General features: G+C 46.2%; 2 protein-coding genes across 2 annotated transcripts; both read right to left on the bottom strand.

Annotated features, from left to right (window-relative positions):
- Positions 1 to 468: 468 nt before the first annotated feature.
- Positions 469 to 2,063, bottom strand: LOC124675642 (heat shock factor-binding protein-like). Its single transcript, XM_047211706.1, has 5 exons — positions 2,025 to 2,063; positions 1,689 to 1,742; positions 1,536 to 1,559; positions 1,398 to 1,440; positions 469 to 906 (listed from the first exon to the last, which is right to left on the bottom strand). The coding sequence occupies exons 1-5, from the start codon at positions 2,058 to 2,060 to the stop codon at positions 773 to 775; spliced, it is 291 nt and encodes a 96-aa protein (XP_047067662.1). The 5' UTR covers positions 2,061 to 2,063; the 3' UTR covers positions 469 to 772.
- A 6,444-nt stretch (positions 2,064 to 8,507) lies between these two features.
- On the bottom strand, positions 8,508 to 9,056 carry LOC124647237 (RING-H2 finger protein ATL39-like). The gene has a single exon (XM_047187207.1). The coding sequence runs from the start codon at positions 9,054 to 9,056 to the stop codon at positions 8,508 to 8,510; it is 549 nt and encodes a 182-aa protein (XP_047043163.1).
- Between the last annotated feature and the right edge of the window lie 2,867 nt (positions 9,057 to 11,923).

The raw sequence follows: 11,923 nt of genomic DNA, 5'->3' as shown, positions 1-11,923 counted from the left end.
GGTGGGGAAGATCATCGCAAGCATGTCCTTAAATAAGGTCCGTGCTACGGTCTGCGACTTGGTTCTTCTCTACAGATCGAGATCTTCCTCTTATCACCCTGATGGTCATCTACCGGTGTCTACTCAACCTCCAAGTGGAGGCCTTTCCTAGGGCTGGCAGTGGCGTTCCCCTTCTTCCTGGTCAATATTTATCAGGCTTTCCCCTTCTTCCCCGTCAATATTTTTAAAATGTTCAAAAATTCCGAATTTTTTTCACGTTTACATCTCAACATTTTGTATGCAAACGCAAGTTTCGTGGAAAACCAACATTTTATATGTCCCGCAAAATAGCACTGAAGTTATCTTTTTTACCCGACAGAAACAATATCTGTTTTCGTGAAACTACTTTGCGAGCACAAAGAACATTGAGATGTACCTGCAACATTTTTTTCGGATTTTTTTAACATTTCAAAATACATTTAAAACTCATTTCAAAAATCAGGAGCATATGCTCCTAGGAGCCAAACACAGCATCCCATTTCGGAAATGTTTCTTAACCAGAGTTGGAGTACAATCCTGAACACTGGCGAGTGGAATTGGACACAGGAAGGTGGGGGCAGAACCTGTTCTAGTACATCACTCACAAACATCACGAGCCAAGAGATAACTGTCATGACAGCTACTGTATTTCTCAAATGCACACCATCATGCATATAATATCTTTGTTAGAGATGAATGCCTGGAGATATCGACATATGACAATGACTCACACAAAGTGCCAAGTCTGCTTCACTCAGGCAGAGCTGCCTGCCGGCTTTGATTCTTCATCCTTGGCCTTGGTAGGGGTCATACCATCGCTGCCCATCTCGGCCTTGAGGTCATTGATGCTCAGCTCCAACTCATCGATTCTTGCACCCATGTCGTCTAGTAAGCACTGGTTAAGGATTATACACAGACATGTACGTGGTTGAAAAGAGTGAACGCTTCCAACATAGATGAATGGTGTGGATGCTGTTGCTAAAGATGGTTTTACTCTTCCTAGTACTCGCCTGTCACACTTATTAATTGAAGTTGTTCCAGATATTAGCTTAGATGTTAAGTACCAAAGAACATCAGTGTTTGTTTCAGGGTTTTTGACAAGTAACGAAACTAAAAAACAATAACATTGCATTTGTAGGGATTTGAATCAGTATCACAAGGCATGTGCGGTAAGCAATCTAAAACCTCTATCATTTGTTTTGTTTTGTTTTGATAAATCAGTTGTTTTTAGTCTTTTCAGTGGACCTAGCAGAACAATAGCTGGATTTGTCAAATGGTCTACTGAGAATCATAATCCAACAAAACCATGAACGAAAGACTGTACTGATCAAAATAACCAAAAAGCAATGTATGTACTGGCTTGGCTTATAAAAGGATATTCTTTGAGATGATGTTCTCCGACATAGCTTGGAACCTGGTTTGCTGCAAGGAAATAGAAATACAGTTCAGTAAGGGAAAATAAAGCAAGTGGACCTATGCACATAGCACACCATCAACAAAAGTTATAAATGACTCACCATCTGAACAAGAAGATTTTGCACCTGCAAGCAGTGGGGAAAAAACAAATGATGATGATTAAACAGTAGCAGGTAGAACAAAAAAAGAAGAGGCACATTCGAAATCTACAATCCTCATAGCACAAATACATATGAACTCAATCTGGCACGTACGAAAGCGGTCATGTCAGCAGTGCTCTGGGCCGAGCCGTCCGAGTCCTGTTCGGCCTGCAATTGAGAAAGGAACAGATTGAATGAGCAAGGTCGCCAAGAGCCTGGTTAACCCGATGGCCATGGAATCGACGACGACACAGAATCCACGAATGACCCATTTATACGGATTAGAACCGCGCTGCCGAGAAACCTCGGAGGGGAAGCTGGGTACAAGAGCGCCGGCAAAATTTGCGGCGGCTAGAGATATCGTGCAGGAGGCGGCTAAATCCTGAAAGCGCGCTGGTGGTTGGGTGGTTGGCGGGGGAGGAACGGAGGAGGTAAGGGAGTGGTGCTGACCTTGATGGTGATGCCGCCGGAGTTGGGAGAGGCCATCGTCGACAGATCCGCTCGTCGGAAGTCGGGGTTGGGGATTCGTCCTCGGGTGAGAAAGTGGGGGGTTGTGGCGAAGAGTGAGCGAGCAGACAGACAGACCTCCCTGGTTTATCGACAAGACAAGGCTTCGGCCCACGCCAATTTAGGCTGGTTCGGCCTTTGGGCTTGGATCTTTCTCCACGTACTAGCATAAAAATGCCTTATAATTTTGAGTGGAGGTTGTGTTTAAGTAAGTATGTTCAAATAACGATGTTTTAGTGAAACTGGAATGCGGTGAAAATAGAAAAGCCTCTTTTTTTTTTCTCGTGCATCTGATCACCTCTCAGCGGCCTTCATTTGTATGGAGAAGCTCCGCAACACTTACTGCAAATTTTGGCGATAACATCTCACAAGGCTAACGCGTGCATAGTGTTATGCCCAAGGTGTATGAATCGTTCACCAAACCTTAGATATAACGAGATCTGATACAAAGCAGGTTTGCTTGGGGAGGAAGAGAGAAAAGGGGGAACAGGAGTAGAGACGATTCTATTTTCCTTCCTACTGATCTCCTCAAATCACGGGTGTTAAATCCCTTTCACCAGAGCAACTGGCATCCACTATCCTATGTGACTCGCAGGTCACTCGTTGTCAATTTCCTTTGCTGAAGACGTACTTCCAGCTAGCGCCTTTCCTGGGGCTTGGTACTGGTGTGACACGCTCTGCGTGACACTGGTGCCCCCTTGAGTTGCAGCTTGTCCCCAAGCTGCTGCATCCGGGAATCGTTGACGAATCACTTCATAGTCTTCCCAAGTCGCCAACTCAGTAGTGAGAGTGGTCCACTTGATCAACACCTGTAGATAAGAAGCATTGGCGCGTTTTACCAAGCGCCTGTCAAGAATAAGAGCCAAATCTGCAATGTCAAGCTGGACCGGGAAAGGGAGCTGAGCGAAGACCGGTGTGTGTTCCAATATGTAGGGTTTTAACTGAGATACATGGAACACACGATGAACCTGACTGTCAGCTGGTAGGTCAAGCTTGTAAGCCACTGTCCCATATTTGGCTAAAATCGAGAATGGGCCGAAGTACTTGAATGACAGTTTGGGATATGGACGGTGCACCACACTTTTCTGCACATATGGCTGAAGTTTGAGCAATACCTGATCCCCCACTTGAATCTCGCGGAATGAACGTTTTTCATCAACAACTTTTTTCATCCAGTGACTTGCTCTTGCAATTTGTTGTTGTAGGAACTTGGAGAGATTTTGTCTTTCCTGGAGCATCTCTACGACTTCAGGGGAAGTTGAGGTTGAACTGACAAGAAACAAGCCATGAGAAGGTTCAATCCCATATAGCGCCTTGAATGGAGAGCACCCAAGAGAAGTGTGGTAACAGGTGTTGTACCAATGTTCTGCCAGAGGTAGCCATTTTGCCCATTTTATTAATGAAGCCGCTACCGAGCACCGCAAGTATAACTCCAAACACTGGTTCACAAGTTCTGTCTGCCCATTGGACTGAGGGTGATACGCTGTGCTTAAATTGAGTTGTGTGTGTAAATTCTTGAACAGGTTCTGCCAAAGGGCACTTGTGAAAATCTTATCCCTGTCATAAACAATCGAGGTGGGTAAGCTGTGCAACTTCACTACATTATCCAGTACCAGTTGAGCCACTGTGGAGGCAGTAATGGATGCTTCAGTGGCAGGAAATGAGCATATTTAGTATAGCGGTCGCGGTCCACCACCACCAAGATAACATCATAGCCACTAGACTTTGGCAAACCCTCAATGAAATCCATAGAAATGGACAACCAAGGAGCGGTAGGAGAAGGAAGTGGCTGAAGAAGGCCTGGTGACTTACAGTTTTCGTGTTTTGCTTGCTGACAAATAGTACATTGTTTCACAAATTCCTCTACTGCCACCTTCATGCACGTGTAAGCAAATAGATTCTTCAATCTGTGGTATGTTTCCTGTATGCCAGAATGGCCTCCCAAGGCAGATGCATGGAATGCTGTTATGAGTTTCGTCTGCAATCCAATGTTGGCTCCAATCCATACCTTGCCGTCTTTGTGTATTAAGCCATCACTCAATGAGTATCCTTGTGCATTAGTGCCAGCCACAACCAATTCCTTGAGTAACTGCTGGGCCAGAGGATCTACCACATAAGAATTTACCACCTCTTGTATCCAATCGGGCCGCACCACCGAGATTTCCTGAAATGCATGCCCAATCCTGGACAGAGCATATGCAGGGGTATTGTCACTGCCCTTGTTATACTAAAACTTGTATTGTAATCCAATCATTTTTGTCATTGCTTTTCTTTGCAGTTTTGTGTGTAGCACCTGATCTTCCAGGCAACATAAGCTCTTATGATCAGTTTTAATTACAAAAGGACCCCGCTGCAAATAAGCTCGCCATTTGTCCAGCGCCATCATAATTGCCACAAATTCTTTTTCATATATGGGAAGATTCTTGTTGTTGATGCCCAATGCTTTGCTGAGATAAGCTATTGGATGTCCATGGTGGAGTAACACTGCTCCAATGCCATCATCGCATGCATCTTTCTCTATTACAAAGGGTAAGTTAAAGTCTAGCAATGTGAGGACATGTGTCCTGGACATGGCTTGCTTCAGGTTATCAAAAGCTTGTTGAGCAGGTGTTGTCCATACAAAAGCTTTGTTCTGTTGTAACATATCAGTCAAGGTTTGGCCAAAATCCCATAATGCTTCACAAATTTTCTATAGTATCCAGTGAGACCAAGGAACCCCCTCAATTCAGTGAGATTTATGGGCTGTGGCCAGCGCAACATAGCTTCCGTTTTGGACTTGTCAGTAGCATCGCCCTGATCAGATATAATATGTCCGAGGTACTCCAACTGAGTTGCTGCAAATTGACACTCACTGAGCTTGGCAAATAATTTGTTCTCCTGCAATATCTGGAACACAATCTTCAAGTGTCGCAAGTGTTCTTCCAAGGATTTGATGTACACCAATATGTCGTCCATAAAAACCAGCACACATTTCCTCACATAACCAGAGAAAATGGAGTTCATCACACACTGGAATGTGGCTGAGCATTGGTCAGCCCAAATGGCATGACACGGAACTAGAAATGGCCATGATGAGTCTTAAATGCAGTGTGCTCCTCATCCTTTTCCACCATGCGAATCTGATGATACCCACTTCTGAGGTCCAACTTCGAAAAGAACTTAGTGCTCGCAAGTTCATCCAAAAGCTCATCTATAACTGGCATTGGAAATTTGTTCTTAATTGTGACCGAATTCAACCTTCTATAGTCGATGCAAAATCTCCACTGTCCATCCTTCTTTTTCACTAATAGGACTGGAGAGGCATATGGGCTGACGCTAGCTGTGATAATCTCAGCTTTCAACATTTGTGCCACTTGCCTTTCAATTTCATCCTTTTGAAAAGGAGAATATCGATATGGTCTAGCATTGACAGGTGTGCTGTCAGATAACAGAGTAATTGCATGATCCAAAATCCGAGATGGCGGTAAGTCCGTGGGTTCTTGAAAAATTTGCTCAAACTGTTGCACTGCTGTAGGAACAGGAATGCTAGTCACTATAGTTTCATTTTCCAAAATTTTCGTTGCCCAAAGTTCATTGTTTCTATGTAACTGGATCACCTGTTCCAAGGATATCTCTGTGATGTGATCTTGATTGGTAGGCACCACTCCTTGTAATCTGACCGTTTTTGCAAGTATGGAAATTCTAACCATTTCGCCACCTAGTCAACATTCATAGGTCTGAACTTCCTCAGCCAATCCATTCCCATCACTGCATCGAGTATCCTCCCATGTCCAACACCTGCATATCATGCTCAAATTTGATGCCATGAGTACACCACGCAAATGCAGGGATATAACTATCACACCTCAGTTTTTCTCCATTTGCTACCTTCACCTGAACTGGTGGTCTGGTCTCTGGCACCAGGCCCAGTTTGTTCACCATAGATATATCAATGAAGCTACTGGTACTGCATGAATCAATTAACATCACCATGGTCAACTTGTTAACTTGGGCAGACCATAGATATATCAATGAAGCTACTGGTACTGCATGCATCAATTAACATCACCATGGTCAACTGGTTAACTTGGGCAGACAACTGAATTGTGCTGTTGTCAGTACCACTAATAGCATGCAAAGACAATTGCTTAGTTTCATGCATGGATAGGGATTCCAAGTGTGTGACCACTTCCAGTAGCTCATCAGATAAAATCTCGGAAGTGTTCTTCATTTGCATTGCTTTCAATTGTACTGCTACTGGAGCTGCACACTGGGGCCCAGGTACACACCTCTCTCCACATTTGAAGCACAAGTTATTGGCTCTCCTGTATTCCTTGAGCTGCTGAGCCTTCCAGGCTTCTCCCGATGCAAACTTATGTTTGTTATATTTTCAAGTATTGTTATGCACTTGCTTGTAGATTTTTTCCGTGCCCTTCTGGTTCTCTGCTACTCATAGGCTTGTGACATCAGTGTTGCACGCTGTACTGTTTCTGGCAACTGTGCTTCTACTGCAATATGCAGCCCCTCCTTCAGCCCCCGCACAAATTGAGTGACTAGCATAATGCCTCCAATAGACGGATCATATAGCTTAATGTTGTAAACCAGCTTTTCAAACTGTCGGCGGTACTCTGCTACCGAGCCCACTTGACGCAACTGAAGAAGTTCCTTCATCTTGACTCGATGAGTGTCAATATCAAATTCCAGCAACACAGCCTGTCTGAACTGCTCCCAAGTAAGTTTTCCATGACTCTGTTTGAAAGCATGGTACCAGTGAGCAGCTGAATCTCTAAGGTACATCGTTGCGGTTGACACCTGAAAACTCGGCGAAATTTGGTACAGAGTGAAGAAGGTTTCACGGGTATCTACCCATATACTCGCATCTGAGCCATCAAAGCGCGGAAAATCCATCCACTGCATCCATGGCCGACGCTGGTGAGTGTCCTCAGGTTCGTGCACGAGGTGTATCTGGTCGCGCAACCTAGATCCTTCTGGGGTCTCGGGAGCAAGAGGTGAGAATGTTGCTACCTCCAAATTCGGAGCACTTGACGGCCGTGGACCAATGATGCTTGCCGCCGGCGGTTGCCGACGCACTGGCGCCGCCTCCTTGTTCTTCACCGCGAGCGCCAACGAAGCTTGCTCCTCCTCCAACTTCCCCAACTTTTCCATGGACAGATTGACCATGATCTGCACTTGATCCATGCGTTGCGCTTGAAGATCCAACTTGGATTCTAATGTGGTGAAGCACTCCTCAAGCGTATCCAGTTTCCCCAACTTCTCCAGCAACCGCGCCTCCATCGCCTCCATTGCGCTCACCGTGAATCGGACTTGCGCGCTCGGCTTGAACGGGGCCGTTGCGGCGAACTCCTCTGAATCAACCGAACGTTGCATGGGATTTATGCCGGATCGCTCGAAAGAAACCAACAACTGTGAGCAGACGATTTACTAGTAGGATTTTGAGATTATTGCAACGCTACGGATCGAACAGAGCCTCTGATACCATTTGCTATGCCCAAGGTGTATGAATCGCGTTCACCAAACCTTTGATATAACGAGATCTGATACAAAGCAGGTTTGCTTGGGGAGGAAGAGAGAAAAGGGGAGCAGGAGTGGAGACGATTTTTATTTTTCTTCCTACTGATATCCTCAGATCACGGGTGTTAAATCCCTTTCACCAAACGCAACTGGCATCCACTATCCTATGTGACTCGCAGGTCACTCGTTGTCACTTTCCTTTGCCGAAGACGTACTCCCAGCTGGCGCCTTTCCTGGGGCTTGGTCCTGATGTGACACGCTCCGCGTGACACATAGTACCCACAATGTACACATCCCCCCTCGTACATCCTCTCCATGCACCATTGTTGACCATAAGAAACGCTTTGCAATAAAAATTGACATGGAAGACCAACTAGCTCTCCTCCTACCCTCCAGCAAACTCCACTTCACCGAGGTGTTGCTCCTGGACGTCCCCTCCCCATGTCACTCGTGGGTAGCTGCCTACACCGTCCACCGTATGGCGCTCGTCGAGTCCACCCCACGACACCCAAATTCGCATCCCTAGACCCACCTATGTGCCTCTCCATACGGTAGATCGATGGTGGCGCCCATGGGGAATCCGTGCCCCTCCACCTTACAACCCTCTTCCTCACCAACCTACAACAAATGATATGTCCAAAGAAGATTGATTTGTTATAAAGTCTCTCGTTCACTTTTCCCTAGATATATCATCATAAAACTTACTCCAACCAATATATTTATTTCCGCAACTTGGTTATATTGTTTGTAGAATTTGTTAAATGTTCAACTTTTATTTTGTATCGCGGTGATACAAAAGTAGATCATAAAAATTGTTCAGCGTCCATCAACAATGTTAATGCATGTCTTAAAAAAATGCCCACACATCTCAAAATATCCATTATATATATAGTAAAAAAAACAATAGAAATCAAGCTAGCGCAACAGGACCCCGGGATGAAGAGTCCAACTGTACTGCTGCAGCCTTTCAATCACCACGATCTCCAACGTGGCCGCGTTTCTCCTGTCCAGCGCCATCTCCGCCCCCAAAGCTGGCTCCGCCAAGGCGCCCTCCCTAGCCACCTTGACGAGCTCGCCCTCCGGCTCCACGGGCACCACGTCGGCGCGGCACACGGGGCAGAAGCGGCTCTTCCCCAGCCACGGGTCGACGCACCTGGCGTGGAAGCTGTGCCCGCACCTTGGCAGGCACCTGCACCGGTCGCCGGCCTCGAACGCCTCCAGGCAGACCGAGCAGTCGGCGGCCGCGGCGCCATCGGAGAAGAAGTCATGGCACGGCAGCGCCTCGAGCTCGTCGGCAGACAGGCCCTTGCCTCTGCCGTCCTCCGCGGCGAGTGCACGCTCCTGATCGGCGGCTGCGCCGGCGCCGGCCCCACGCCGCAGGGCCCATAAGATGACGAGAACGCACGCGACGAGCATTAGCGTGACGCCGGGCGCGATGAAGAACGGCGCGGAACCGGCTACCATTCTCCGCGCTACTGGCTAGCAGCTCGTGCGAGCAAGCTTTCTTCGGGTCGGTCTTCGATCGGCAATGTTGCATCCGTGCATTCGGTGCATGGATATTGTTACTTCCGTTCTTTGGCTTTGGGTATGCAGATGGAGGTGTATAATGCCTACGCGTTTGGGCAAACCAAGGAGGATCGACATCACTAGCTATGCAAACTAGGCAACGCATTGTACAGGAGTTGCCAGTTATTGCTTAGATAAGGACCGCGCAGCAGCTAAAGTAGCAGTTGCGCTGTTGAAAAAAGAAAAAAAAAGGAAAAGCAAAGTTGTCAAGCCCACCACTGGTTTTAATCTGACAACTTTGGGGGGACATTTGGGGTTTGTCCTAAAATATACTCTCCGTCCTCAAATAAGGGCAACGCTAGCCCTCGGTCGCCCGATCTGGGGCCAGAAAATCGGTTGATCTCCGCGCCATCGGATCGCGATCCGGCGTCCACAAACAGCCACGCCAATGTTTGCATTTACCCCCTCAGGTTTTCTGAAAATCAACCCGCAGTCCAGGGCCAGACCATTTAAACTATAAAGGTATAGGTATGCACTGTGCAGATTTTAGCCTATAATAGAGCGTATTACAACAAAAATCTTCACCCCGCGAACCAAAAAATTACGTAATACAACAAAATCATGACAATATTTTTCAAAAATTAATGCTACAAATATAAGTGGTTAAACAATAATTTTTGCTCTAGGTTCATTCCCAACAAAAATTACCATAGACATTTACAAAAATTGCAGGCCATTACAACAAAAAAAAGATGTGTTTGTAGCAATGCAAAAGTGGTTAACAACATTTTATTTATTACAGATTAGCTAACAACAAAAATCAAAAACTATATTTACAAAAATGACAAACGATTACAACAAAATAACCAATATGTTTACAACAACAAACTAGGAGCAAAAAACATTTTCTTGGGGTGTTTACAAATAGTCAGTTTCCATGCCATAAATATCTTTACACCAAATTAGTAACATATTTACAACAATAATTCACAACAAAAGCCAACATTTTTATATTGGGGTGTTTACAATAATACTTAGCTTTCATACCAGCTCAGTAACATATTTACAACAAATAATTAGCAAAAAAACCACAAATAATTTAGGTGTTTACAACAATAATCCACAACAAATTTACAACAAAAAATAATTCCCATATCATAAAATATATTTACAACAAATCTCCAAAATATTAACAACAATAGTTAACAGTAAAACCAACAAAAAAATTATTGTATGCTGCCCCCAAACCTACTTGGCCATCTCCACCAATATCTCCCCCGCCGGCAACAGCACCGGTGGTGGGGCGCGCAGCTGGATGGGAAGTAGACGGCGCACACGCCAGGAGAAGCAGCGGCGGCGCGCTCGTCGGGGGAGGGGCACCGGCGGCGCGCTCGTCGGGTGAGGAGCTGGGCGGCGCGCTCGCCGGGGGAGGAGCTTGGGCGGCGAGCTCGACGGGGAGGAGATGGAGCGGCACACTCGACGGGAAGGAGATTGGGCGGCGCGCTCGCCGGGAAAGGAGCAGGGGCGGCGAGCTCGTCGGGGAGGAGCTGGGCGGTGCGCTCGCCGGGGGAGGAGCTTGGGCGGCGAGCTCGCGGGGGGAGAGCAGCGGCGGCGTTGTGCTGGTTTCCGTAGCGAGCGAGGAACGACCGATTTTCTGAGATCCATCGGTGGGCTGATGGAAAGCGTTTTCCCTCAAATAAGTGGACATCTAGTCCTAAACTTTGTTCACAAAAGAGTGTATTCCTATCTTTCCAATGCACTATAATTGCATCTCTCTTATTGCACGGAAATCAAACCCAATAATATTAATCACATATTTTCTTGTTTTCTACATACACTTAGCTTATTGGAGGTCAAAAAATTAAAGAGGAGAGATGCATGTTCTCAATGTATTTTTACTCCACTTCAGAATATTTCTTGAAAAACCCGCACGTACACTTATTTGTGGACGGAGGGAGTAAGACACACTTCTTCCCCTAAAATAGACACACTTTCAGTTGCACGGTTTTTGATTCATAATTTTTGCAAATCAATACCATCCATGGTTAAAAAAAAGTGTTCCTAAACGTACGCTTAAGCGTAGATTAGAGCTAAGCGGCGAAGCCTTCCGCTCAGCTTTTAGCCTATGCCATAGGAAAAGCGAGGAGGAGCTATGGAGGTGGGCTCTCACGCAGAAGCAAGAGGGTTAGGGTTAGGGATCCGGTACTCATCTCAATTCCACTTCCGTGTCGAGGCAGAAGCAAGAGGCAGTGCCATTGGAGCTCCTCCGCGCCGCTGGTCAAGCTCCTCTTCCGAGCTGCCCTCTAGATCTTCCTCAAGGCTGCCTAGACAGGGTCCCCTTCCTCCAGCAACTCGTTCCCCTCGTCCCCTTCCAGTCCAGATCGAGGGGATCAAAGTGAGAGAAGCGAGCGTGCGTGAGTGGATGCTACGACCTGGGACCTGAGAGGCTGGGATGTAGGAGGGGATCAATTTATTTCCAGTGCATGAGGTTATTGGGTCTTTTGAAGGGGATCGATGTGTTTGGCTACGACCGAGAAGCAAGAGGCATCTTTTTGGGCCTTTTGTTGGAGTAGAAACAACACAGAACTACGTGAGGTTATTCAATATTTCTCATTTTAGGCTTACCTATGCATGGTTTGCCTTACACGCTTAGGCGGCGTTTAAGCTCGCTTAAGCACGCTTAAGCATTAGTTTCTCAAGGCAGAGCCTCACCGTTCGTTTAGCGCTCAACACTTGTTTGAACCTTGATGTCATCTCACATATACTTATATAAATTTTCTAGATATATTAGTAGTACGTGCAGATTATTGTCAAAGTTATATGTT

The sequence above is a fragment of the Lolium rigidum genome, chromosome 1 (genome assembly GCF_022539505.1).
Source record: "Lolium rigidum isolate FL_2022 chromosome 1, APGP_CSIRO_Lrig_0.1, whole genome shotgun sequence".
Lineage (NCBI taxonomy): Eukaryota > Viridiplantae > Streptophyta > Magnoliopsida > Poales > Poaceae > Lolium > Lolium rigidum.
Note: the sequence above shows the minus strand (reverse complement) of the source record. Positions and strands in the feature narration are given on the sequence as shown.